We start from the raw sequence: 27,788 nt of genomic DNA on the forward strand, positions 1-27,788 counted from the left end.
GCTGGGGTCTTGGCACCATCCATTCGTCGGATCTACACTTGACGACATCATCAACGCCTCTTGGCCTCAAGTCAACTCTTCCCGTGGCCAAAGGGGGAAATTGACAAGAACAATGTCAAAACATTGGGATAGGTCCAAATAGAAGACCCGTGAGTTTGGATTTCCCACATAGTTGAATGAGAACCACAATTGCTTCAATCTTGAAGCATGAGCCCGTTAGTCCTGGAAGGTATCCTCGATATTCATTCATCCACACCTATGTTAATCCTACGCCCCAAAATCTCACTCTGCTCTCCCCAGCACACATCACATCTCTATCCCTCTGCACCTCCCATCACATCCCATTTATACCTCGTCAGTGGGCAAACATGAACACACAACCCTCCCTTCCCAAAAATCACAGCCTCAAGTCGCCACGAAGGGCCACCGTGACAGCCTCGCCTTGATCCCTCTGCCCCCCCCTGCACTGCTACCCTTCGCCATCCACAAGACCAGCTTGCAGTGAATTTCCCCCTTCCCTCCCGCGTCTCGCCGTTCTACAACCCAGCAGCGCTCCCAAGCGACTCATCCTCGCAGTTAAACAGTGACCTCTCCACCCTCCCCCCCCCGACCAAGACGGGCACCACCTTTACCCCACCTAGCACTGAAGCGCTTGATGAATAGGTGGGGATTTGCTTCCCTGGCGTCGGGCGGGTGAAGCTAGAGGCGGCGTGGAGATGAGACGTGATGTGAGGACGACAATAAAAAGACGTGCTCTAGTCGTTTGGTGTGCTGTGTGGGTGATATATATTAAGCCCGCCACAGTCAGGCCTGTAAGGTTGGAGTCTTGAGATTAACCTTGGTAGATGGGAGAAAGACTGAGATTTGACTGGTCAGGTCGAGGACAGGTCAAGCTCGGTAGAGTCCTGTCGACTCCTTGACTGCCAAGGGGTGAGGTTGGGGGAAATATCAAAGTAGGTCTTTAGTCGGGGAGATCAACACGTTTTTGCTTGTAGTTTTCCAAGCAAAAGGACCCGGTGGTTCATTCTTAAGCATAAGAACAAGGCCACATATCCCACAGACGACTATATCCTCGCCCATCAAAACTGCACCAAACGCATAGCCAACCCGTTTAAACTCAAAAGCCTTGACTCGATTTATTAACTAGATCAAACGCAGTACCTTTTCACATTACCAAACAACACCATGCCCCATGCCAAGCCCACCAAACCCGTTCCATCAACTATATACAACCGACTTCTCTCTCAACACCACCCCCCCCCCGGAAATTCTAAAAATTGGCCACTCCATGAGCAGTCGGTACCTGCGTGAGCAAGTCAAACGCTCCAGTTCCCAAGCCGCCCAATTTACCCACAACCAGTCTCGACGAAGGTGTCATAAGGGGATCCCATTCACCGTCCATGACCGCATCCTTGAGGAAGCCCACGGTAGTTTCTATCGCAGACAATATTAGCATCTGACCATAGAAAAGAGGACAGGACGACAAAAAACATACCATAACTCATCTTGGTAAAAGGCGAAACATTGCCCGTCAAACCAATGCGGTTGAAAGGACTGAACCCGCCATTCCTGGTCATGTAATCGGCGATCAAGCTCAAATGGCGCTTGTCGACAGCAATACCGTGAGAGTCGAAAACGCCCGACAGTTCCCTCACAATATTCGCCCTCGCCGCCTCGACACCATAAAACTCGAGCACCTGGGCAATGTCGTTGGTCTGGAGCTTGTTGGGGTTGATGTAATCAGCATACAGCTGCATAGCCCTCAGGTTGACACCCTCGGTGTGGACCAGCAGCTCCTTGATCACCTCCTCCCCAGTCGCGGGATCTCTCTTCTTGATAGGCTCAAGGGTCGCATTGCCAATGTGCGCAATCTCCTGGATGACGGCCTTGTTGACCGCCTCCTGGACGAGGTTGAGCATAAGCAGCTTGGGCATGGAGGCTGGGTACTCGAGTGTGAACTTGACCCACTCGCCGCCGACAGTATCGGCCTTGAACGATGCTACGTCCTCGTTCTTCTCCTTGACGCGGGAGGCTGCCTCAGCTTCAAGGCTCTTGTCGTCGCGCTGGCGCTCGGGTCGCGGGCTGCCGCCGTAGGCCTCGTCATCGTCCTCCCCATCATCGGCCTCTTCAGTCTCCCGCTGCAGTTGCCTCTGAATGGCATCGTCGTCGTCATCGTTGGGACCATAAGAAACAGCCTCGGACCGGTTGGCTCTCCGCTTGGCACCGCCGGCATCATCCTCGTCGTCATCATCATCGTCATCGTCACCACCGCGAGCCTCCCTGTCGCCCGAAGAGGTTGCCGCCGCCGTCTCGATAGTGCCAACCTTGACACCGATTTCAGGCGCCGATGCAGATCCCTTCTGTTTGTCAATCTTCTTGAGCTCCTTCTGGATGATCTTGCAAAGCAGCGGGATGAACTTCTTTTCTACGGTTCCGAGCACATCGGCAATCGAGATGGCGTACATCTTGGAGTATTCCTCACTCTCGAAAAAGCGCAGTCTGATGTCAAAGGTCTTGGCCACCTTGTGGGCGATGCCAACCCCGACCTTTTCCACCACAGTTGCATCCTTGGTGACGTGCGACAGAGGCAGGACGCTGATACTCTTGGCGAACCGCTCACCGTCCTGTTCCGAAAGCTCTTCGTTGAGAACAAGTGTCATTGATGGAGTGCTGATGTTGGCAGAGGCCGTCATGAGAATTTCACGAAGACGAGGCACACCCAGTGTGACGTTCTTTGCACTGTGACCAGCCAAATGGAACGTGTTGAGCGTCAGCTGAGTCGAAGGTTCACCGACAGACTGACCTGCTGTGATACCGACGGCCTCGCCGGGCTCAACAAGAGACCTGATATACTTGGCTGCCAGGATCTTTTCGGCGGTCTTGCGGGAGATCTGGCCGGCTTTCTCCTTGGATCCCTTCTCCTTGATCAGACCGTGCTTGTTTGTCTTGAGGTAATCCATCATGTGGTTGAAGAACTTCTCCGAGGTGGCAAAACCATATCGGGAAGGCTCAAGCTTGGACGTGACGGGGTCTTGTGGGTTGCGGGTGCCAATCGACCTGATGGCCGATTTCATCCGCTTGATGATCTCATCCTTGTTCTCAAAGAGTGCTTGAGTGCCGTCCTCGTGGAACCTCAACTGTGGCAGCTCACTGTCCAGATTGCGCAGTACAAACTCGAAATCGTTCAGATACTTTTGCTTGGTGATGTCGACCGAATCCTCACCGTACAAGAACTGTACGACAGACCCATCAGAGTCTCTGACAGAGCTGTCATAAGAGACAGCCAAGCCTTCCATTCCCTTGACAAGACATCTCTGCAAGTAACCGGATCTCGACGTTTTGACGGCTGTGTCGATCAGACCTTCACGACCGGCCATGTGATGGAAGTAGTACTCCTGTGGGCGAATACCAGTCAAGAAACGCTGCACAATATAGCCACCAGCCCGTGCATCTGTGTCGAAGGGGCGGAAACTGGGTAGAGTCCGACCTGAAATCATGACGGGCACACGACGACCTTCTAGTGTCTGCTGTCCCAAGTTGCAACTGATCAGGTTGGCATTGACAGTGGAACCCTTGGCACCGGAGATTGTCATAGACTGCATGTGGTTGTGGGGGAAAGGCTTCTCGAGACCGGCGGGCAAGCAGACTCTTGTGATCTCGGAAGATAGCTTGGCGACCCGTTGATTGGTCAACAACTCGAGACCTTCCTGCTTCTTGTCGTCTCTCAAAACTTCCTCGAGGCGTTCCAGAAGCAGAGGGTCATCCTTGGTTGGCTTTTGCTCCTCCAAAGATACGTACTTGGCCGCAACTTCGAGACCAATATGCTTAGCTTCCTTGATCAACTCTTTGCGGTCCTGTTCGCCCTTCGGTGTCATACGCAGATCATCCATTCCGCAAGTGAATGCAACCATGGCGAGATAGCGTGTGAGGAGGCGACCCAGGCAACTCAGCAGCTTAGCCGCGACGCCGGGGCCGTAGACTTCGTGAACAGCGTGGACAAGGCCGCCATCGCTGGAACCGAGCTGTGACTTGTCCAGAATACCGTGAACGAAAATTCCATCCCGGACCGCGACCTCGCCTTCTTCAGGAGAATGGTCGCCCCAGCTTCTTGCCTTGATCTTGGTGCCAGACTGCATCCAGAGATCGCCACAGTTGGCCGGCTTGATATTCTTCAGAACGGTGTCGATAACCTGCTTTCCAGTCCAGAGTGGTCTTGGCTTAATCATGGCTGGGGGTACTGTTAGGATCTTTTCTCCCGTGATGTGCCCACTTTCGGGGCGGAGACCGGCGTACACGAGTTGCATGTAGTCACCCTTGCTGAAGAAAGTGTCCTTGTTGCAGAGAATGACAGAGACTGACAAGTGGTCCTGAATCAAACCGCGCAACGGCGAGCCGCCTGTTCCACTGACGTACTGGCTGTCTGTATTGGCAAGCTGGAGAGCCTCGGCACGAGCAATCTCGTTTTGTGGGAAATGCATGTTCATCTCGTCACCGTCGAAATCGGCGTTGTACGAGTTACAGTTGGCGTAGTGCATACGTAACGTCTTCTCGCCTGGCAAAACACGGACACGGTGACCCATCATAGATGGCTTGTGAAGTGTAGGCTGACGGTTCATCAAGACAACATCACCATTGGTGAGGTGACGGAGTACTTTCTTGCCCCTGAGATTGGCAAAGGAGTTGGTTGATGGGGCGAGAAGCGTGTTGGCTAGAGCTACTCTTTCCTCCAGAGACTTGTTTCGCAGGTTGACAACCTGGCCATTTTCGTTCTCGATAGCCGCAGCACCGGGCCACTTTTCGACACCGTTGATCACGGCCTGTTGGAGGTCTTTGAAGTTGAAATGAGTAACAGGTTCTGGGTAAGTAAGCTTCACAGCGAAGACGGGTGGGACACCGATCTCGGACGTCTCGATGTTGGGGTCAGGACTAATGACTGATCTAGCGGCAAAGTTGACACGCTTGCCCATCATGTTCTTGCGGAACAAACCCTCCTTCTTTTCAAGCTTCTGCTTGATACCCTCCTCGTTTCTCTTGCCAGCGTTACCCTGGATCGGGTTCTTGTCGCGATCCATCAAACTGTTGACAGCTTCCTGAAGCTCAGTCCAGGCTTGGTAAAGGTGGTTCAGATCCCGTGGTCTCCTGCCTTCCTGAACGACGCCTTTCTTCCCGAGGGCAATCTCTCTAGAGATCTGTCCAACAGCGGAAGACTTTTCAATGATCTTCTTGTAGAGACTGTTTTGCTCGGCTTCGGTGATTTGGTTCTCACCCATCCGAGCCTCTGGGCGCATCCTGTTTGGAGGAACCATGAGCGTGTGAATGAAGAAGATGTCGGCGGTGATAGGCTTCGAGCGAGAAGCCTTGGTCGGTGGACGAGTGTTGAAAATCAGCGACATGATTTCCTGCTCGGCTTGGAAGAGGAGGTCGAGGCGGCCCTTGACTTCCATCGAGTTGAGGAAGCGCTGGGGGGCTGAGGCTTTCGTTTTCGACTTTGTCTGGGTTTCGGTTTCGGCATCCTTCATAGCCACATCACCGCCCTCGTCGAGACTATCCCCCTCCCCTTCATCTTCTGGTTCTAGCTCTGATTCCATATCAGCAACACCTTCATCCTCACCGTCGGCATCCTTCTTGTTCTTGTTGGTCATGGTCAAGGCGTCGCGGCTTTTCCGCCCAGCCTGAGCCATAGTGGCCTTGTCCTTGGAACTGAGGCCGCGCTCGAAGATCTTGACATAACGGTCCTTGCGCAGCGTTGGGCTGATGCCATCGCAGCTCTTGCATCTCTTCTCCTTCACCAACGTGGCGAAGAGCTCCTTCAACAAGGCTCTCCTCATCTCGGCCGCACCTTCGTGCTTCGCTCGCTTGATATCGCCCGCACTGAGGCGAGTCCTGTGCTCCTTCAACACTTGGCGAACATAGGCTTCTCTAGCTCTCATGGTGACATCTGTTGTGCTCCCCTCGTCCTCGGCCTCATCGTCCATGTTGGGGATGTCGGGGAGCCTCATGCTCTTGAGCTTCTCTCCTCCGAGTTCGCTCTCGGAGATGGCATCGATCAGCTGCGCTTCATGGAGCAAGCCGTACTGAAGAAGCTTGAGCATGCAGGCAAAGCGGTGGATCTCGCGGCGGGCCGTTCGAAAGTGATGGCAGTAAATACACATTGAACGAAGGAATCGGAAAGCCTGGTCCATGAATACTGGGTGGTAACAAGGTACAGCAAGCTCAATATGACCTGGATGACCAGGGCATTGTGCCTGGTTCAGACCGCAGGTGCGGCATCTACAAACATGAAACGATTAGCCAAAGCCAGTGCATTGCAGAACAAGCCGAGGGTGCTTACGGCGCATCACCCCATGAGCCGAGAGCTGGGTCATAGAGACCGCCTGGAACAGGATTGAGAAGTGTGTCGAAGGTGACGGGATTTTCAATGCGTTTGACAGAGACTGCGCGGATCTCGTCGGATGTGAGGAATTGGAAGTCGACGCTGTCGAGAGTCGACGACACGGGCTGTGAAATGTTCATGTTGGGCGATCTGGCGAAGCACCGCGCTCCTCAGATCGCATGATAGACAGAAACCGGAATATTTGGTGATGTAGAGGCCAGAGACGCGCTGTCGCGAAAAGAGGCAGAAAAACAGCGGCAGCTTCTCTTCGCTATGGCTCTCTCTCTGCACAGGCAATTGGTGGGGAATTTGGAGCTGAGCTCTGAGACGGGAAGAATATTTTTTGGCGGTGGACCGAGGCAGAATAGAGGGTGGGGCAGTTTATCCAAGCATTGCATGCCCACCGCTTTCATGCCAAGCCGCTTCTGGTTGCCTGCCGGACACTGACCTCACGTCGTTGCAGCGCATCAAAGCAAGCCCTCGTCGCGCATCATCTTCCCCAAGATTGTCTGTCATCTTGCCCAAAGCACACCCAACCGTCCTCAAACCGGTCTTCGCAACGTGTAAACCGAGTCATCCACCGAACCACAGCCGAGTTCCTTTGACGACCATCACCCGCTGCACACTGCGCCGCCATGGACCGCAATCAGCAAATGGGCGGCGGACTTGGTCCCCGTCATGACCCGTCCTCCAGAATCCAGAAAACCGAATCAGCAGCCGATCGACTTGCCGCCTTGAAGGCACGCGTTGCGAATGCCGTCGGGAGTTCCAAAGCAAAGGGTGGACTTGGACTCAACACCCCTTTACATCCGGCCCTCGCTGACCTTGGCGCCCCGATCAAACCCGCCGACTCATCTCGATCAGCTCATGGCCAGCGGCCGGTTCCCGACTCCTCAAAGAACTCCAAACCAAAGCCCTTTGGCATGCCCGGATCTTCCAACGATGGCCCTCGACCAAACCCATATCTCGAGCCAAGCCATGGCCCAACAGGAAAGGCAAGAGAATCGCGACAGCTCATCTTCAACCAGAAAGGAAAATATATCGCCCAGGCACAAGCCCTCCGACGACAGGCCCAGCTGGAGGAAATGAAGAAGAGAATCGCCGATCAAGCACGCAAGGCAGGATTAGACGAAGACCGCGACGTGGAGAAGGCATTTGTGGTGGAAGCCCCCCCAGATCTGGAATGGTGGGACGAAGGTCTTATCGACGGCAAGGACTACAGCGACTTCCCAGACTCGCTCAAGATCGACACTCCTGACAGTATCATCACTCTATATATCCAGCATCCCGTTGCAATCGAACCACCGCAAGAGAAGCTGGCCCACGAGCCCAAGCCAATGTACCTGACGCCAAAGGAACAGGCCAAGCTCCGGAGAAACAGGCGCATGGCCGATCTCAAAGAAAAGCAAACCCTCATGAAACTCGGTCTCATGGAAGCTCCCCCGCCAAAGGTCAAACAGAAGAATTTGATGCGTGTACTCGGTGATGAGGCTGTTCGTGATCCCACGGCAGTCGAAGCCCGAGTCAGGAAGGAGATTGCGGCGCGTCTTGACAAGCACTTGGAGGCGAACGAGGAGCGCAAGTTGACAAAGGAGCAGCGGCATGAGAAACTCGCCGCCAACCAAGCAAAGGACGCAGCCAAGGGCATCCATATCCTGGTTTTCAAGATCAACAGTCTAGCCAACGGACAACACAGGTACAAGATCTCACTGAATGCACAACAGAACGGGCTCAACGGAGTCTGTATCATGCATCCGAAATTCAACCTGGTGATTGTAGAGGGAGGCGAGCACAGTATCAACAACTACAAGAAGCTGATGACGAGGAGAATTGACTGGACAGAGGCTTTACCGTCGAGGGAAAGGAATGTTCAGGTTGGGGCGTACAACACTGCTACGCAGGCTACGGTGAGGGAGTGGTTGAAACCAGAAGATGAAAAGGGGCAGCTGAAGGACTTGTCGGGGAATAAGTGTGTGTTGCTTTTTGAGGGAGAGACGAAGGCGCAGGCGTTCAAGAAGTGGGGGAGCAAGGTCTTTGAGACGGATCAGGAGGCGAGGGAGTTTTTGGCGAGGGTGAAGATGGATAGTTTTTGGACGCAGGCGAAGAATACCCCTTCTTAGGGGAGGTGCAGGAGAGAGTCAGGCATGTTTATACGTTCTGGTGTGTTTTGTTGTAGCTGAGCACTGGAAAATGTATCTTCACGGAGTTCGCTGATTTTGAGCGGGCTAGTAGAATTTCTTGGTGATTCTGACTATGAGAGGATACCAGAGATTCCAGAACAGGCCGAAATGTTTGGTTTTCTATGCGAGACGAGTGTTGCTATTTCAGGCCATCTCACTTCTTGATGAGTTTTTAACTGCGTTGAGGTCTTGATGCATTCCGTGTGTCTCTCATGGTGCTAATGTGTCTCTTAGGAATTACCACTTGAGTTTTTGTGAAATTCAAAGCTATCAGATTCCGTGCTGCTTGAAAACTCTTGTCTCTTCTTGTAATCCAGTTCTGTGCTGTCTGGCGTTGCTGTCCTTTTCACAACTTTCGCTTGCTCGCGATGCTATCCTCAAGCTCAGATGGACTTAAGGCCCAACCCAAACCTGTTTGTCAACTGCCAGGGCCCAAAAAATGTTACCGAGAGAGGTGGATATGCTTGCCTTCCCGTTTGCTATGGTTGCTTTCTGTACGGGACTGCTTCTAACGAGGAGATCGTGATTTAGAATAATTTCGAGAAGTGATTCGAAAGGAGATCGGCGACAGCGCCTATTTTCATCGCGCACCAGCGCTCCGATTATGAGGCCATGGGTTGGACTGCTCTTTTCCAATGAGGCCTAACATGGGATTGCAACTGGGAAATGATGAACCATGTCCCCGGCGAAGGGTTATTTACTAGGTACCTAGTTTCCCAGCCCATGTTGATGGGATAGACCGCGCAGCATTGCCCCTCGCAATCTACGGGGCATGTAAACAAAGAAAGTCAACAATCCCTTCCCTTAACAGCAACTGAAAATACACCTCTCGACACTACCCTCCAGCCCTTCACCTGCCATATCAAACTGCCATATCAAACTGCCGAGCGAGAGCAGGGTTCTTTTGACACGACATGTCCGTTCATCACCAACGGTCCCAAGATCTACATGAGCACACATTGTTCATTTGATATCACGCCTTCTATTCTTGGTAATTTGGTTCCCTCATACTATCAATCTGCACGTTGTGCTTGCTTACCACAGGTGTTTGTTTGGTGGTCTCACCCCCCATCTAGGCCCTGGCGGTCGGCTGCTCATCGACCAGCCCCTTGATCACGTACTGTTCCTTTGTATCGCCTCGGTGGCAAACTCGAACCTCAAGTCTGCCTTGTAATGAATGTCAAACAGTGTTTCCGTTTTGTTGCACAAACGTGCATATCACAACCTATCTATGAAGCTGGGCGGCATTTTCTTGACGGTAAGTTGTCATGATGATACCCACCTTCACAGGAAATGCAGGTTCCCTGGTCTCATGATGAACTCCGCCCTTTCTGCATATCTGGTCGTCGAGCTTTGTGTCGAAGTTGCAGGTTCCAATGGCAGGTCTGCGGCGGGCAATGGTAAGGGACGTCCCGTGTTTGCTTCAGTTACGCCTCAAGGAAATCGTGGATATCAACCGGCCCGTTCGTGGATACACAAGCGACGACAGGGGAAGAGATCCTTTTTCGGTTGGCGAGATGTCTCTGCCGTCTCCACGTCGGCAGTTTTGTTTGCGATTTTGACGCCTCGAACAACGCCAGGATATGATAATTGCTTGGAGGTATCAAGATGCGAAACTCTATAGGTCCAGTTTTCCACCTTGAGAGCTTACTGTGTGAGATATTCGCCGATCAAGGCTTAACCCTCCGGTGGTGTTTACTGCTCAGGAGTTAAGGCAGTGACAAGCCGTTCAGCTCCCAGGCATCAGCATTAATTTGACAATAGGCTTGGATTGTGTCTGTATCGGAAGCTGCTCTTACCATTGGCTCAGCACTTGCAGGTGTGTATACCGCCGATATACATCCATCCATGTACCACTCGCCTGACATTAGATGCCATCCTCATCACACTGAATTCACACCCTCACCACCAGACTTGATGTTGATATTTTTGATGTTTCGCTGCGGTGCATGGGGGTCATTTATATCACAGTATTACAATCAATGACTGACAGCAAGTGCAGTCCACAGCTGAGTAAGCAGCTCGGTCAACACACGGTGCAGCATGTCCCAGGACGCCAGGCCCGGATATGTGCGGCAACGAGTCCGGAAATGTAACCCCACCACCGCCCTCAACCACTCCCCGACGACATCACACATGATCACTCGACAACTTCAAACACAAGTGTGTGCATAGTGGCTTGCAGGATTCAATTCTCACGGTTCAGTGTTCCCCGCGAGCCGTAGACTGACTAGTCGGAACCACACTTGAACAACATCTGGTAAGTATTCTCCCCGTCGGGTCGGTCGCCGACCCTAAACTCGCTACCTTACCCAAAGTCCTTCCCCGACATATCATAAGAGCGGGAGCGGCCCTTCCAAAGGAGTGCAGCATACCTATCGCCGTCCCTGAATCCTTCTATACCACCGAAGGCGTACTAGAACACCAAAACACCTCGCCGATCTGCATTCTACATTCTGATTCCTACGCAATACTCCCAAAACGGAAGGTCGTGATCCTTTTTCCAAAATGCTGAAACACTTCAACTTCATATTTTGAGGTCATAATTAGCATCAATCGGACGAGGTCGAGCCCCCCCCCCAAGGGTTAGGTACTCGAGGGGCGAAGCAAGGCTGCTGCTGGCTGGCTGAGGTATTGTTTTTAACCCACCACCCGCCTATCTACACCCCCTTAGTTGCTCGTCTAACCGATGAACGATTATATCTGCAAGCTGAGGAATGAAACGAGGGGGGAAGGTTGGTTTGCCACACACGCGCGTCTAGATGTCTGAGGAGGGTGGTAAATGGTTAGATTAGACGCAGTGTTACCTCTTGACAAGATGCGATGGGTTATCTCCTTCTGGGGGAGGGATGGTAGGTTTGGGGAGGACGTTATCTCCTTTGGGGGTTGGGGTGTCTTGTCAAGATGTCGTACCACGAGCACGGCTCTATCGCCATCAGCTGGAGTTGTTGACCAAGACATGACCAAGAAGCGCCACCGAGTCTTGCTGTGGTGATTGTAACCAGTGAAGATATGGCTAACCTCAATGATCACTAGTTGCGAACAAGTAGAATAGGACAGCAGGCAGGATCAACAAAATTGTATTACCAGCAGAAGAAACTCCGACAGTATCTCCTCACCGCCAATGGGAAGCCTCATTCTTGAACGGTATTACTGCGCACCCAGCAGCCAGGTTCAATGTTTACTTCCACCGAGTTACCCCATATCAACACCAACATAAGCATCACACCCCAAAGTCCGGCCCACTAACTCGAACCTCACATCAACACCGTCACCTCATCAAGAAGATCCGTTTCAAACCTGTGTAACCATTAACACGAAGAACACAAGTTCAGCGCGCCTGAATATTGAAGCTAGCTCGTCATCAAATCCAAGCCAACATGCGTCTAACCCTCACACCTCACCCATTCGCCCAGACGACGACTCAAAATCACCAACATCCCCACGACAACAGATTCAATAGTCCCAGAAGCGCCTAAGCGCGCGGTTAACTCAACACTAGCACCAAATCGTGTAGTTTACACGATGCAAGCTGTTGCTTTTTCCTTGGAGTTTTGGATGTGAAAGAGCGGGGGGAATTAGACACGATGTACGGCACAGCAGCACAACACCAACACCAAATATCGCCACCAAAAGCTTGCGGAAACTTCCATATTGGTGATGGGGTGTATCTCCGATGTTCGTCCGTCCGGTTATCAGTCTGCTGAATTTATTGGGAGAAGAATTAACTTGAATATATTCAAGATGATATCCCCACCACCTGGTAGGTAGGTATGTACCAACTCGGACTCCGTTCGAATCCTTCACCTCGGCCTGGAGCTCGGGGGGTCGGGGGTGAGAAGGCCGAGCAAGGTACGCTATCATGCGCGTCTGGAAGAGGGGAAGAAGATGAGAAAGACTAAGTCCGAGGCTGCCAGCCGGCCGGCATTGAATATCACGAACAACTTGAAGGGGTTTGAAAGGATAGCATGAACCGTATGTCATCCTCCCCAGGCTTCAACACGAATAAAACGAGGAATATAGCGAGCAAGAGAGACCATACCCTACTACCTAGCCCGGAGTAAAGCATGAGCAAAATGGAATCAACTGACCTTCCTTCCCCTCCCCTGGACAATTGTGATCGCCCGCCCAGACCCTGAATACAATGTGTAACAGCACCACACCTCACCACACCGCACACGTATTTGGTACCAACCCGCGAGTTCTAGACACTGGCTCCCAGGGTCTGGGTCATGCTAAACAAGGCTCTCGTTCGCCACCATCTCCTTACTCTCACCGGAACAAGAAGAGACGAACAACCTGTTCCCTCTCCACAAACCCCCATCACCACCACTGCATGGAAACAAAGAGAGAAAGAACCCACCGACTGCTCCTCCAACAGCGGACCCCCTTTCTCACGCTGACGACAGCTAGGGGTTGAACACTCTCGCCGTTCACCTGCGTCGGGTCCAATCCCCACCCAGACAGGTGGTAATATCCCTCCCCGCATTCTTTTCTGAGCCTTAACCTTCTTTCGCCCCCAATTCTCATCCATGTTCCATGGTCTGTTGTTCTCGCCAGGATGTTCCCCATCAAGAACGCGCCTGACGCGTACAGTTTGGCCCCGTGTCGGTCTGTCTGTCTGTCTTGAATGCACATGTACGGAGGCGGAGAAAGGGGGGACGTAGTTAGGGGGGTGATGATACCGTCGAGGCTTCATCAGGTGCAAGGTCTGGTGAGGGTAAGGGGGCAAGGAGTTCATCAACCCCAGACATGCTTGGCCCCCCTGGTTAAATCTCCACGCTCAGTACCTCTTCAGAACAAAAGGACAGCAAAGGCGAGGCCGGTGGCGTAGAACGGAAGGAGATGGTCTTGGAATCTTGGGCGATGATTCCAAAAATACGGACTTTGCCTTGAGTTCACGTGAAGTCTAGGGAAGGCGAGGCCAGGTACACGGGCGAGGGGGATCCTCCGGTCTCTTCTTCTGGCGAGACAGGTTCTCGTTTCTGTTCATTCGTGGCCTGCCACCAGGAACCAGCCTTTCAACCCCAGAGTGCAAATCGTCGCGCCGTATAACTCCGGCGTTGGCTGCGCCCCGCGGGCCCCGGATTTCGGGCATGCTCCGAATGGTCTTTTCAGCCAGATAACGTTGACGTTTATTCACCAAACTTGGTCAAATATTAGAACACTAAAAGAAAAGAAATGAAAGAAAGGTACAAACCCGGCCGGCAAAGTCACCGCCGCGGAGCCCGCTCCGAACCCACGATGTCGTCAAACCCATCATGCAGATCCCCAGACCGACCGTTGGTTGGCCAGTTTCCGCTCGTCACGTTTATGCTTCCCAAAGAGAACCAGATGAATTAGACGCGCAAGACGACGCTAGCGTAGCACCTTGCTTTTTGGCTTGCCTGGGTTGGGTTGTTGGTTGTTGTTGGTTCGAGTTGCACCCTCATACCACCACGTATCAAATCCGTTCATCATCCCATGACGCCGGGGTTCATACTGTTGGTGATGATATAGATGGGAGGGGTTCGGTCTCGGGGTGGTTCGATATCCACATGGAGATGTGGGAAATGCTTGGGTGGGCGCTTCCATTGCCTTGCCTGCCCCCCCCTTGACGTGCATCTAACCCAGACTTCTGGGGTTTCGATAAAAATGCAAGAACCAGACTTTACGAAAGCGAGAGCGAGGCAGAAAAAAAAGAAACTGTCAGAACCTTATCACCAGAAGGAGAAAAAGTCGGGACGAGATTGCTTACTGATGATGGGAAATTTGCTGCTGCATGTTGTTCACAGCATGCTGCAGCTGATTCCCTCCCTTCCTTCTCCCGCCCAGAGCAGCCGGCCAGCTTCAGCTGTCCTCGTGGGAGTTACACAAAGGGACAAAGGCCCCTTTCATTGACAAAATAGTATGATCTTCTGCAGAAGCACAAGATCTTCCAAGTGTAAAATATGCCGACCTTTCCGTTCTGTCTCGCTTGCTTCCCCGGTCCCGAAAAGCCGGGGCCGTTGTCGTTCTCAACCCACGCCGGGCCCGTCCTCGTGGGTTGATTTAAGCGAAAGAAGCAATTGCTTATCTCTGGGCATCTCTCTCTCATTGAGCCCAACCCATGCACAGACAGGTGTTCATCCCACGTGGATATGTCCGTCCTAGCCAGCGGCACAGCAGAATGGAGCCGCCGCCGCCACCAGCCCGCACCCTTCCCTTCCTTTTTTTTTTTTTCCTTCTTTCGTGGGGCGACCGTTTTACGCTCCCCCAAATGCCGGAGCCGAATGGTTGACGTTTTGTGAGATATCAGATTTTGTTTCTTTTGGTACCTACAGATGAAGATATGCCAACGAAGAAAAGAATGAAACGCCACCAACATCAACTCGATGAAAGAAAAAGAACATTGCATTTTCAATCAAGCCCTTGGAAATGACGTTTATTCCGGAACGGAACGGCCCTTTTGGATAGAATGTGAGTATTCGCTCAGTCTGGTAGCTGATTCCTTCACCGAAAACCCGGCGCAAACTCCCCTTTACGATCAACAATCCCACCCAAACACACACACATACATACCGGGCGGGAGAAAAACCCCCCATGATTTCCCCTCTATTTGTGTGTTACCATCATGATTGATGTTACCCAAAGCCCGAAGCCTCACTCGCGGATCCTCGGATTCCGAGGTCTGGATATTCATTTCAGTATCACATCATCTCTTCTTTCTTCACTCTCATCATCAAAAGCGGTCAGGAAAATGCAAACAGATAGATAGATGGGTGGGTGGTTGGGTGGGTGGTGCTTGTGCAGCATGACATCTGCCTCACCCACCACCAACCCACACCACCACCACCAGGACACACTTGACGATGTTGCTGCCTCCATGCTGACATACAGCACGCCCATCCCTCTCCCAGTAGTTTTCGGACCCGTCTCGCTGGAACTAGTCCCCCCATTATCCCTTACCAGCGCCTATAACAACCAATGATTTCATCTCTCAACCCTCTTTGTCGCTGCGTCAAAAAGGCGGAGTGTGAAAAACCAGGTCGTCACCGACCTTCTGTCTTTCTTTCCCATTATTGTTTTAGGGCTGACGGTAGGTCCTGAACATCAACTTCACTATCAAATCATCAAGAGAGAGAAAAGCCGACTCGGGGTCCCCCTTTCGCTGTCTATTCCCCCGACAAAATGACACCGATACCTTACTCCGACATCCTTGGGGGCGAAAGTTCCCTTCCTTACCCCCCCCCCAATTTCGCACCTCACATTGCAGCCAACCTCGCATTTGTACCACCACCTCCCTCCTCCAGCATGGCGGAAGAAGAAGAATGCAACTTTATCAACGATATTCACAACCACCAGTGATGACGACAAAAAATTCTTCTTACACCGCCCTTGTGAACCAAGGCCGGTTTGCAGATGTACATTGACGTTGAGTGTACGGTAGGCCCCTAATGCTGCGACCTGCCTACCTGACATGCCAATCTTACTCACGTCCCCAACACTGGACCAACAGCGAAGGCATGGCGGAGCATGGTAGGGCATATTCGGTTCGGTACCGCAGCGGTCGTAGGGCTGAGATGTTCGGTCAGAGAAGGCCCCAAGCACGGGAGAGACGTTTCCCGGTGTTGACGAAGGAAATCCCTTTTCTGCACGAGTGCCTACGAAAACCTCGGATTCTGTTTCGCTTTTTGACAGCTTGGAAAACTCAATGAGGGGATTGGACCGCATATTGCCTATCCAGGGGGCCAAAAGGAGCGGATGATGCCGTTCAATCTTTCGTGATATGATCGGACCTTGTGCGATAGCGCACTCCCCACAACAGCAGCAGCAAGCAGGTCTCACCTCACCCCCTCCAAAAAAAAAAAAAGAAAAAAAAAAAGACCCCAGCCCTGTGTATATTGCCTTCCCGCAATCATGAGCGCCATTGTCAGACGAGCGAGCACCCGTGGTCCTAGCTGCAGCTGCCCAGCCGGACCTACCTATCTCCAGGTTCGTTATTTGCCCCTCCGTTCTATCCTGTACTGCTGAGGGACCTACGATAGGCAAGCCAAGGCGGGAATAATGGCCACCATAGGGCTTGGAACGGACAGGCTAGGGTACAGAAACGGAATCGGTGACTGGCCCATAAACGCGGCCGTCCTAACCCCCCCCCCAAAAAAAAAATTGGAGATGTTCTTCTGCAGTGTAATTGGCTGTGTGTGTGTGGGAGGGTAAGATTTTAGGTCATTTGCTTCTTCGGAAACTTGCCCGCCCCGAGCTGTCATCGGAGGTTGTTGTTATTGTTGTTGGTGGTGGTGGGTGCTCCCGCCCCCAGTATCCGCCCTCCAACGGTTCTTGACATGATAGAAGGGTGAGGGTTGGATCCCTACCTGTATGGAGAGTTTCGGTTTCATTTGGGGGATGTAAGGGGATGAGTGAGATGTAGGCGGCCGATGGATGGTGTTGTTAGGGTGCTGTTGGGGTGGTGATTGGTATGGATGATGGTTACGGTGAGTGGTGAGCGGATATGATATGCAAGACATATCGAGACGGGAGGGAGTAAAGGATCCTCCATCAAATCAATCAATCAATCAATCTACAAAGTCGATGCCCTTTCTTTCCCAAGGACTTTCCCACCCAGAGAACCCCCTCCATAGCTACTTGCTCAAGGTAACAACAAAGCCCGAACCCAGAATCCCACCCCATACCCCAACCATCAGACCGCCCAAGGCATAAAAAGCCTGCACTACATAGGTTCAGCTCGCTGTTGTCGCCTTGCCGGCAACTCCTCCAGTGTGGTATTCCTCCCCTACCATCACCAATAATACGAACTGACTGCTTACTTACCTACCTTAAGGAACCTTCGGCATCGTGTTCAGCCCTCTCTGCTCAAGTCCCTTCACACGGGTACCCCGGATCAGCTCGTTGGTCCTTAGGTCCTTCACTCAACACCGTTGTGAGCGTGATAATCGAGGTCGAGTGATCCCCCAGCCCCGAACCGCATTCGCGGTAGGTATTGCGCAAACAACCCGCATCCCGAGCCCAAACCTGCGCCGCAGCCCTTCCCTTTCCTTGGGATGATGTTTTCTTTGCTTTTCGCTCCCCGAAACCCACCGGCTCCAACTAACCCAACTGTCATGTTAGTGCCGATCTCAACTCGGCGTTTAAGCAAGGGCACTTTAACCCCATCACTCATCACCAACAACAACAAGAGGCAAATCAGTTTGGTGCACTTCAATTCTCACTGCCGTCCAATTCTCGGCTTCTCGTCTTTCTATCTCCCTCCATGCTATAGCTCTTGAAAGAAAGACAAATCTTTCCACCCAAGCATATATACACTCATACAAATGACAAAAGGAAACAATTGCAAGATGACCAAAAAGACGTAACAGATGTCAACAGATAATCCCCTTGTTTGCTTTCCCCCCCCAAAAAAAAAACAAAACACCACCTTGAAGTAGTACAAAGCATTCTTCCTCCCAGTAATGTTCTAAACATTTCCCCTCCCAAAATCCCAACCCCATGTTCTTATGAGATACATTATTCGTACAAGTCGCGCTCTCAAAAAAATCAACTCGCGAGACAAAGGAAAGGAATAAAAAAAAACACAAAATGCCACCAACCACCACCCAGCTTCCCAAATCCCGAGGCGCCTTTGGTATCTAATATAATTCCATCACAAATACAATCCTGAAGCATAAGATATAAAATATAAGAAAGTGTCGAGCGAGTTCAATCACCTCCCCCAAGGATGAACCTGAGAGTGGTGATGCTCATCCCTCCTCATCGCCGGCTGCATCGACCCCAAAACAGAAGTGCTGCACAGCGGAGGGATAGCCATGGGCGGCAACCCCCCCGGTGGCGGGATCATGTGCCCCATGGCGGGTCCCATCCCCCGGTTGTGATGCATGCTGCTCGGATCAAAGCTCTCCGCCCGGAGGTCCAGAGTCCCAATGTCAAAACGCTTGGAGCAGCCGTCTTCCATATGTCTGTTCGAGACTACAGTTAGCTATTGTTTTTTGAAGGGAGGTAAAAGTCAAAGGGGAACCAACCTCCTAAGGGTATCCTTCCTGGCAAACATCCTCGAGCAGTAATCGCACTTGTGGTTCCGCTCCTTCATGTGCACGCTCTGGTGGTGGCGCTGAAGATCCGTCTTGCGCACAAACTTCTTGTTGCAGTCCGTCACCTGGCAAGGGAAGGGATACTCCCTCTTCTCGTCGTGCGTCTCCATGTGCGCTTTGAAGTTGTAGCTGCGGCTGAACATCTTGCCGCACCCCTTGACCTCGCAGACAAAGTTGGCCTCCTCCTTGGTCGTCAGCCGGCGGGGCGCCCTTCGTGGCCGCTGGACCCGGAACTGTCGCTTGGCGTCGTACATGAAGCTCGAGGCCTGTGGCCCGCTGGCCGCCCCCGGGTAGAACTGGTCTGGCTCTACAGGGTGGTAATCGGGCTTGTGCCAGGTGGCCGAGGATCCGCTGTCGGAAAGATAGCCGGCTGAGCTGCCCGTGTAGGGACCGTTGTCCGAAGGGAACGAGGTGTGAACGGATCGGGGTGATGGGTACTGGGACGCCTCCATGTGGCCGTACTCGGAAGGGGTGCCCTCCATCTTGATCCGGGGTGTCATGGAGCCGGGCACGGAAGTGGCGGGAGTGTAAGGCATGGACCTGGGCTGGATGGCAGGTGATCGGGGGGCAGAGCCAGTCGGTGGAGGAGTCGACGAGTGGATCGAGTGGGCGTGGCTAGGGTGGGAGTGGTAGACGTCGTGGCCGTATGAGTAGCTGTTGAAGCTCTCATACTCTGAGGAGAGGATGCTAGGCATGCTGGAGGCAGAAGACATGGGATGGTGGATGACGGTGTTGTCCCAAGATTGGCTCATCGAGTCGAGTGGTGGCAGTGAGTTGTCAGTGTCCATGGGAGGGGTCACGGCGCAGGACGGCTCCCCATATAACGACGAGATCTTGTACTGTTGCTCAAGTCCAGGTGATGGGTAGTCGAGCGAGGACCTCTCTGAAGGGCAGTAGGTGTGCGCTGGGGTGGATGGCGACCTGGTGAGAGCAGGCGGTGTGAGATCCATGGTTGGTGGTTAAGGCTGGGTGCCTTGGGTCTATTTATTGAGGTAGGTGGTGGTGGTGGTGGTGGTGGTGGTGGTGGTTGGTGCGTGTGTGCACAGCACCTGTGAGTAAGATAGGGGGGGTAAGAAGGATGACGATGTTTGTTGGAAGCGGCCAGGGGATGCTCGCCCAGTCAGACGTTCTCAAGTCCGATTGGTGTTCAAACACGTCGAGGTACTGAATCGAGTAGGAGGGGGAGGCAGGCCAGATATAGGGAAAGACCGAGAAGGGCACAGGTCTTGATTCGCGAGACCACTTTCAGGTGCGTGCGAACAGGCAAAGCATGAACAAGAAGGCTCTTCACTTGTTGAGATGCTATTCCATAAATCTGAGGCAGGCTGTGGGAGCAAAAGCTGGTTGTGTCTGGACGAGGCAGACAACCAGGGTATCTTATAACATTTGCAAATGTGGAAGAACAAGGTTGCCTGCCTGGCTAATAAAAGAGCGTGCCCATGTTCGTCCAGACGCGCTTCTCGTTGAAGATGTGCGGGTTCTCTTCATGGTGCTGAACCTGACCAGGGGTCAAGGGGGGGTGTGCCTCGAGAGACGCACGACAGAGACTGGGGGGCGTCCCTGGGGGAGAGAGAGAAGGATTTTGGGGGTGGGTTCAGGTCCAACGAGCACCCCCTGCTCGCAAAAGAGACAAAAGTGACATGGGGAACAAGGCTGGCAGGCACCAGCCGGAAAGGGCAAGATCTGACTGAACAGGCCATTGTACTAGATGTTGGGTGTGGCAGGGCAACTCTGTCCAGGGGCTGTCGGCTGTGAGGTGTGGGAGGGGCAGGTCCCAACTCGGGAAGAAGAGTGGTGGTGATATGGAAAAATAGCAACGCTACACCGGTTTGGGAACGTCTGTGTATCAAGGGTCACAGGGAGTCTAAAAGTAGCGTAGCGGCCAGGATAAGGTGATGAGCAGACACTCGACCTGCAGACAACAGGCACCTCGTTTGAGCTGTTGGAACCCCGTTTCCAGCTCTGGGGTGGGGAACGTTTTGGCTCTCCTGCGGGGGCCATCGACAGGGCTGTTGGCAGTCACACCGGAGCAGGCGGGCAAGAGTTGCTTTTTGGCAAGCTGTTGGTGCGAGCGTTCCCTGCCAGACCACTCGGCGACCGGGACGGGGAAGCGGGAGACCGCGCCAACGCCCTCGGGAGCGAGGGGGGAACAGCCATGCCATCTTCACAGTGCTACTTTGCTGCTGCGTAAAGGCCGAGGTCGAGACGGTCCCAAATCATGCCGGGCGGGCTGTCTGTATGGTTTTCCCCAGACCTGCTTGTGTAGACATGCACTGACATGCTCGCAGAGTTGGCGGACAGAGCGGCAGGGTCACGGCAACAAAGACATCGCCGTGGAGATCGAGGGCGCGGAATCCGGGGAGCAACTCTGTCTTTGCTGAAGGACGGGAGAGTCGGCGACCCAAGAGAAGGGGTCGAGGGGACGGGAGAGGGCCAGGTGGGCGCGGTTGGTTGCACCCAGACCACGCACCCCGTGCAGTGCAGACACAGGGTCGGTACGGTGCTGCAGGTGTAATTTCTTCAGTGGTTCCAAGTACCGTGGCTGTAGTAGATGTCTCAAGCGCTTGCGCCTGTTTTTTGCGCGCTGGGGAGCCTCTGAGTGGCCGGCAGACAAACGGGGCGCGATTGCTCTGCGAATTGCAACCAAATTTCATGAAGGGACCTTTTGGGACCTGGAACCAACATGACTTTACGGCCCCCCGGCACTTGGAGCTATTGCTGCTGTTGGACGGTAGTTGAGTTGGTGGTGGTGATACCGTGATAGCGTTATCTTCTTCTTCTTTTTCGGCGCAAACTCGCCCCCATGGAGTAAAGCCAGGCCAGCGAAGGATTCGGGGATGGACAGTGGACGCCAAACACCAAAAAGCCCGTCGGGGCTCTCATGGTCCAAAAGGACTTTTGATAATCTGTGATGATGCAAATGCAGTGAGCAACGAGTGAGAGCCGTGAGCAGACCAATGGGATCAAAAAGACGGTGCAGATAGATTTGAAGAACAAAACAGTCAGCCAAGAGTGTGGTGAGAAAACGGATAATCGGCCATATGCCGGCCCCCAAACTTGATCAGGTCTAGGTTAGGCGATGGCCCTTGTAATAATTAAGGCTAGGAAGTGGAGGACCTTGCGGGATTGCGTGGTTTGCGACCCACTGATATCCGCTCTTTCGCGCTCTGATTTCTGAATTCGTAGCTCGGTGACTGAATAATAAAATAAAATGATGCTGTGAGGAAGCTTGTCATGGAGTGTCACTGTCGATGGGTAGAAGCAGCAGCGGGACGAACGGTCGGACGGCTGCCGAGTGGAAATCGACATCTGTAAGGCGCAGTGAGAGATCGGGGCCCGGGGAAACGAGTGGATCGGCTGCGTACCCGTCCGAACGCGAGGCTGTGATTGGGCCGTGCGTACGAGCCACAATGTGAGTGCTGTGATGTGTATCGTCTCTATCCCTACTGAAATTGCCTGATGCCAGTAGGTCCGTAGCAGCCCCGTACACAGCCCAGCGGGATGTGCCCTAATAACTAACAGCCAGTAATAAACAGCGCTCTCTACTATATCCGCGATGTCGTGATATCCGACATTGGATCTCCCAGCGCCGTTCGTTCGCCAGCGGAAACAATGGGTGCTCCCGCTGCCGAAATGCCACCCCGCGGCGGTGAGTCTGGAGACATGTCTATTCGACGCAGGATATTCTCAAGGTAGTACGGCAGCCAGGCTTATGGTAACAGCACATGCGCATGGCGTCTCTCCATCGCCTGTCTTATCTCGTCCGACTTTGTCAGAATTCCCATGAATTACCGGGCAGACAGTCGATCCGAGAGATGCGATGCAGCGCTGCCCCACCCTCCATCACAGCCCAGTAAAGTCTCCAGGCGAGCCAGGCAACAACAATTCTCTCTGTCAGGACTGCAGCAGAGGGTAGCACCGGCCTGCGTCATCTTACGAGCCTTCCAATGCGAGCCTTGAATTCCAGCGACGCGGTATCGGTGAGCCTTTCTGTTCTCTCAATGGGTGCTGCACGACGACATGGCTCCGTTTTGCTGCTGTCTCGCCTGTCGTCGCCGTTTCTGGATGGTCACACGCGTCAGCTTCTTGCTCTTGAGTCCAGTCCAAGAGTCAACGACCGGACTGATGGGTACGGAGTAAAGGTGACCTTTGCCCTGCCGAGAGCCCATGCATGTGCCAGGTGGGTACCCAAAAAGATGGGAAAAAAACCCACCGACTTGGAAATTACAGCGTTGTGGTTTTACGCATATCACCCTTTTCCGCGCATCAATTCACCCTGCCCCGCACACCTACCTGACGCCAGCTGTTGTCTCCCATGGCGGAATGCCGGATAATGCCATCACGAACAACCCGCTTCCAGGCAAACCGTGGGTTTCGTTAATGAGGTTTGCCGGCTCAGCCACGGACGTGGCCCATCTCTGTGTATATTAAACGTGGGGGAGGGGAAGAAGGGAAACGAGAAAGCAGGATTGCTAGGCCTGGTGGTGGATCTGAAACACGGCATTCTTCTGTACAGTTTGTAAGCGTCGTTGCGGCGCTGCAGGCTTGACTCCCGTCGAGAAAGCCAGGGGCATCGCAAATCAAGGTGATGCCATGGGCGCGCCGAGACCGCCAAGATCCCCGGGGAGCAGAGACCAGCACTGGGGGAACCGGTGGTGTGGAGGACGGCCGCTGCTGAGTGGTTGCCCAGAGAGGACCACGAGCTGCAGTACCTTTGCGGTGGAAGGATTCCAGAGCCTTTTGGCTGTGCGTGGTTGGATATCCAAAATTGGGTGGCCTTTTATGCAAGAACACTCGGTCTTTGAAACAATTCGAATCCTCCAAGCCCTCTTCCGATGACTTGCTTAACCGGACGAGCCAGGAGAGAAAGCTTTGAGAGAGGCAGACAGACAGACATGCGAGTGCATAGCACATGATGCAAGGGGCTTTCTGAAATCAACAACTGCATCGCGGAGCCAAACAGCTCTACGAGCATGTATTGTACGAGGGCAGTGGAGGGGTCTCGTTGCCATGTGTGATTCCATCGTATAGGCCGGTGAGAGACAGTCGGACCGTCAGCATGACGGGCGTTCCCGCTGTCTCCAATTGGGAAGGGCCCCGAGAACGCCGACGCGGCACAACCGGAAGTGTCTTGGCAGGGCCATCAAGGTCGGTGCTTCCCCCAGCTCCCGTGGAACCTTGCAGCGAGCTAGTGATCGGTGGCTTGTGGTGGTTTACGGAGGGCATCATCAAGATGGAGATTTTGTTTTTGCAATGATGATGGTGGACGGCGTTGCAGCTGAGTAAAGAGCCGCCACCATCTCACACCTCGGCATGCTTCCAGGTGTCAAAGACAAGAATCACGACATCTGACCTTGTCTAGTTTGCGGAGGATGAATAAGACATTGACGACGACAGGCAACCCCTGTGAAGATCTTCGAGATAGGGAAAGCAAAGGCCCACCGATCTCCACGCCCCGCTTCCCCGGTTTACGGCGCCTGGACCAACCTACCCAAGCAGCATGACCAACCGCATTCTAAGCATTCAATAGTGGAATATGGCCTGATGCTCATTAAGGTATTTGCGCTTACGCCTGGTGAACATTGACTAAAAGAGCCAGATACAAGTTTGGGGGCCAGGATGATGGTGAAATTGCGCTACTAGCACTAGGATTACAGGCAGTTGAATGCCCCTACATACCGTTGGCACACTTACACCATTAGCTCTTCCCGTTCTCTGCCATCAGGTTCAGGTTCGATATCGCTGCTCTCTTCTCGTCCCTCGTGGCAATATCCATTGGGCCACGCGGTGCCTCAGCACTCTAAATCCTACAACACGTTCGACGGCACTCTCCTCCCTGTGGCAACCGGCAGGCAGGATTTCCGGATTTGCCCAGGTGCGGCCGGTTGGTTCAATGCGACTCGGGGGAGAAACGTGCCGTCGCAATTGAAGGATTCTCCGGTTGGTCTAGAAGCGCGGACGCAACGCTGCACAGACCAAGACGATAAGAGGGGAGACCAAACAGGATGCGGTTACGAACTACGATGGTTGGGAGGGTTTTCGTGATTCAACTGACAAGCAGCAGGACGATATCGCCGTCACAAATGACCATCTTCACTAGTGCCAGTTGTGGCTTTTGATCGAGTCTGGCAGGCTGCTGACTGGCTTGTTGGTTCTCTGTTGGATGTCTCCTTTTGATACCGGCGAACGACGGGAAATCCAGACAGCCGGGATAACCTGAGTAAGGGACCAAGACATGTCTGACCACCATTTGGGAAAATGGTAGCCGTGACACAAGACCTCGATTGGGCAGAACCGGGCTGGGCCAAGGCTGGCCTTCGTTGGTGAGATCAGCACTTGTCGTGATGCTTTAGCTAAGCAAAACACTCAGGGTTGCGAAGAAACGTCCGAAACGGAGATTTCGAAGATATTCTGGATGACAGCTGAGGCGAACAGTCCCGTCTTGTCACCCTCACTAAGGCCCATTCGAGAAAAGACACCGTTTCGGTGGAGTCGTGTGACCGAGTAAAGGTGAGCATTCGGAGAACAGTCAGGAGATGAATTATTACACCAGGTCCGATATCTCGAAACAGTGTTTTCGGAGTTACCGTCAGCAACAAGAGAATGATGATCTGGCGATACTCGACCCCACGGTGAGACGACAGACGCTAACAACCTGACATCTGAGGTGAGGTGAGGTGCAGTGCAGCGATACACCATCGTCGGTTTACCCACAGCCTTCTCCACCAGCATCAGCATCAGAATCAGCACCGGCGCCATCACCAATCCTGTGTCTCCGGTTCCTGGTTTCATCTTCGTCCCAAATCCAGCTGGTGGAATGATCCGAGCTTCCAGGGCCCAGGCAGAGAAACACAGAAACAACAAGCACAGCCATCCCGCAAGGCAAAGACCGGCTATCGGCGTCCCTCGCCGCAGTCTTGTGCAAGGTACGGGGACCTGGTGAAGATGAAAAGAAGCGAGCAATCAAGCGCGATGAAGCGAGCAAGCGCAGCATCTAATCTTGATCTGGAAGGAATGACAAGCGCAAGGTGTGCACACACCACCACTAGCCATCGCCACCAACCGTTCGTGATGATGCGACTAAACCGAGAGCCCATTGCGCAACGGCTAAAGAATCACGGCATTTCCCATAAATTCAGCGCGCTAAACGTGGTGGTCAACAAAAAGTCCAAGCAGCAGCATATTCCTATTCCGAATGACTGCTTCAGGTTTGCTTGCATATGCAGGCTTGATTTAGGGCTGAGAAGTTTCTTGCTTCTGAGGTCATATGGGGTACCATTCACTTTTCCTAAAACGAGCAATGCTCTCAACTTCTCTAGGAGTGCTTGTGTTCTCCAAAAATCTGCAAGAGGGGGCGTGTGTGTGGTGGTCTTTGTTGGAGTAAGACACACACCAAGACGAACGGTGGGGGTTGTTCACCCAGCCAGCCCAGCAAGGGTGCATCACAGTCAATCAACTTGAAGCACGGACATTTGAGAAGCACGAGCCACGAAGCCAAGACCAGAAATAGGCGCCCTCGAATCAGATGCCGAGATATTTTTGGGATACAAGCTCCAAACTGCAACCCTGAACCAACAGCACATCACCAATTTGTTGCGAACGTCCGAAACGGGATTTGATGCGCGGGGGGGCGGGGCAGCAAAAGTGCTGATTTTGTGAGGAGTAAAATCCTCACAGATGGAGTTGATCTGCCTCAAATTGATTTGTTGCTGAATATAGTTGACAAATCCTCAAAAATCGCGTCTTGAAACACACACTGACTGCAGCTTTGAATGTACATACATGATGCAAGTTCATTCTTGGCTTTGACCTTGACCTCGGACTGCTTGACCCAAGGCAATGGTCGCACGAGTAGGATTCAATCTCTCATTTCATATTGCTCTCTCATCGGATGGACAGAGATGGCAACTCTTGCATTCCTACCAGACAATTATTGGACGCCGACAATGAGCCAGGGACGGAGGCGGGTGGGTGGTTCATTCATTGAGATCATCACGATTTTACAGATTGAGAATCAAGCAGAGCGCGTGTGTTTGGTGTATGTTGGATTTGTGTGTGAACCCCAAACCACAGATCGTACGCACACACACATTCTCATCAAATCTCAGATTGACCCCATGATTGCGTTATTCCTTCCTTCCGCACCACCACCACCACCTCCACCACCATCATCATTGTTGCCAGTTTGAACCCGATGACTTGCATCTCACCATCAGTCAATACTCATTTTCCTCCAGCCACAACACCCTACCCCTTCCCCCCTCCCCCCTAAAAAAAACCCGACAGCTACCTCAACCCCCGTCGCAAACACCACCAGCAACGGTGACATTCAAATCGTATATCTAAAGCCCATCCATACGTCGTCGTCCAACAAACTCCCATCCCAAACCTCCTAATCCCACCCCCTCTTATGGCATGTAAGGTATCCACTCAAAACCGAGCACTCGCAAGCCACGCTCTAAAAGTCCCCCAGCAGCAGCAGCAGCCTTGCGCACCAAAAAAAAGTCCAATTTTCTGATTGGCGAGCTCGTTAAACTTTCTCACTCGCTTTTATTTTATCCCTGCTGTCTGGTTTTGAACGATGCTACGCTGTTGTTTTTCACCGGTGCCGCGGCTTGTTAGGTGTGGAGATTTCTTGGCCCCCACCCCCAACTGGGGTGGGTTGTTGGAGATACAACATACCCTACGGGTGAAGGAGAGACAAGAGATCGTATATCGTAAAGCATAAGTGTGTAGTGTAGGCGGTTTTTTGGGAGGTAAGGTAGGCAGTGTAACCTCACACGGGGGGGGAGGAGCTCATGTTGTGGCATTCACCAACCTCGTTGCAAGTATGGCACTTTCAGGATGGAAGGTTCACTGACGGTGATGTACCCAAGGTAGATAGGTCCTGCCCGTCTGCAGTTTTGATAATTGTGGGCTGCAGTATGCCAGTGCTGTGTGCCCCGGCCATATGGTCGCCACTCAGCCCTAAAACATTCTGTACATAACACACCTTGCTGGGCTGTTGTCATACCGCTACTGCTTGGTGGTGGTGGATGGGTCCAGAAAACTGGCTGCCTTGGACTAGACTCGGCTGTCGATACTGTCTATGATCTGACTTGCATCATTCATCCCCAGTTTCCACCACGCCGTGAGCAAGGAAACTAGTGCCGTTGCACGCTATACGCAGCA

The 27,788-nt window shown here is 52.9% G+C and overlaps 4 protein-coding genes across 4 annotated transcripts; 1 reads left to right on the plus strand and 3 right to left on the minus strand.

Annotated features, from left to right (window-relative positions):
• Positions 1–1,073: 1,073 nt before the first annotated feature.
• QC761_605360 (uncharacterized protein) lies at positions 1,074–6,703 on the minus strand. The gene is made up of 3 exons (XM_062880984.1): positions 6,332–6,703; positions 1,496–6,270; positions 1,074–1,434 (listed from the first exon to the last, which is right to left on the minus strand). The coding sequence occupies exons 1-3, from the start codon at positions 6,511–6,513 to the stop codon at positions 1,271–1,273; spliced, it is 5,121 nt and encodes a 1,706-aa protein (XP_062729228.1). The 5' UTR covers positions 6,514–6,703; the 3' UTR covers positions 1,074–1,270.
• A 305-nt stretch (positions 6,704–7,008) lies between these two features.
• On the plus strand, positions 7,009–8,493 carry prp3 (U4/U5/U6 small nuclear ribonucleoprotein prp3; the record flags this gene model as incomplete). Its single annotated transcript, XM_062880985.1, has 1 exon — positions 7,009–8,493. The coding sequence occupies one exon, from the start codon at positions 7,009–7,011 to the stop codon at positions 8,491–8,493; it is 1,485 nt and encodes a 494-aa protein (XP_062729229.1).
• A 2,670-nt stretch (positions 8,494–11,163) lies between these two features.
• Positions 11,164–12,537, minus strand: QC761_605380 (uncharacterized protein; the record flags this gene model as incomplete). The annotated part of the gene is made up of 3 exons (XM_062880986.1): positions 11,164–11,213; positions 11,361–12,253; positions 12,337–12,537. The coding sequence occupies 2 exons, from the start codon at positions 12,535–12,537 to the stop codon at positions 12,041–12,043; spliced, it is 414 nt and encodes a 137-aa protein (XP_062729230.1). The 3' UTR covers positions 11,164–11,213; positions 11,361–12,040.
• A 5,607-nt stretch (positions 12,538–18,144) lies between these two features.
• QC761_605390 (uncharacterized protein) lies at positions 18,145–20,821 on the minus strand. Its single transcript, XM_062880987.1, has 2 exons — positions 18,549–20,821; positions 18,145–18,485 (listed from the first exon to the last, which is right to left on the minus strand). The coding sequence occupies exons 1-2, from the start codon at positions 19,565–19,567 to the stop codon at positions 18,233–18,235; spliced, it is 1,272 nt and encodes a 423-aa protein (XP_062729231.1). The 5' UTR covers positions 19,568–20,821; the 3' UTR covers positions 18,145–18,232.
• Between the last annotated feature and the right edge of the window lie 6,967 nt (positions 20,822–27,788).

The sequence above is a fragment of the Podospora bellae-mahoneyi genome, chromosome 6 (genome assembly GCF_035222275.1).
Source record: "Podospora bellae-mahoneyi strain CBS 112042 chromosome 6, whole genome shotgun sequence".
In the NCBI taxonomy this organism is placed as follows: Eukaryota; Fungi; Ascomycota; class Sordariomycetes; order Sordariales; family Podosporaceae; genus Podospora; species Podospora bellae-mahoneyi.

Coding starts and splice junctions, on each gene's coding strand:
- QC761_605390 (XM_062880987.1), bottom strand. CDS start 19,567: ATGGATCTCACACCGCCTGCTCTCACCAGGTCGCCATCCACCCCAGCG. Junction 18,486..18,548: donor AGGAAGGATACCCTTAGGAG/GTTGGTTCCCCT, acceptor AGTCTCGAACAG/ACATATGGAAGACGGCTGCT.
- QC761_605360 (XM_062880984.1), bottom strand. CDS start 6,513: ATGAACATTTCACAGCCCGTGTCGTCGACTCTCGACAGCGTCGACTTC. Junction 6,271..6,331: donor GGCTCATGGGGTGATGCGCC/GTAAGCACCCTC, acceptor TCATGTTTGTAG/ATGCCGCACCTGCGGTCTGA. Junction 1,435..1,495: donor TTTTACCAAGATGAGTTATG/GTATGTTTTTTG, acceptor TGTCTGCGATAG/AAACTACCGTGGGCTTCCTC.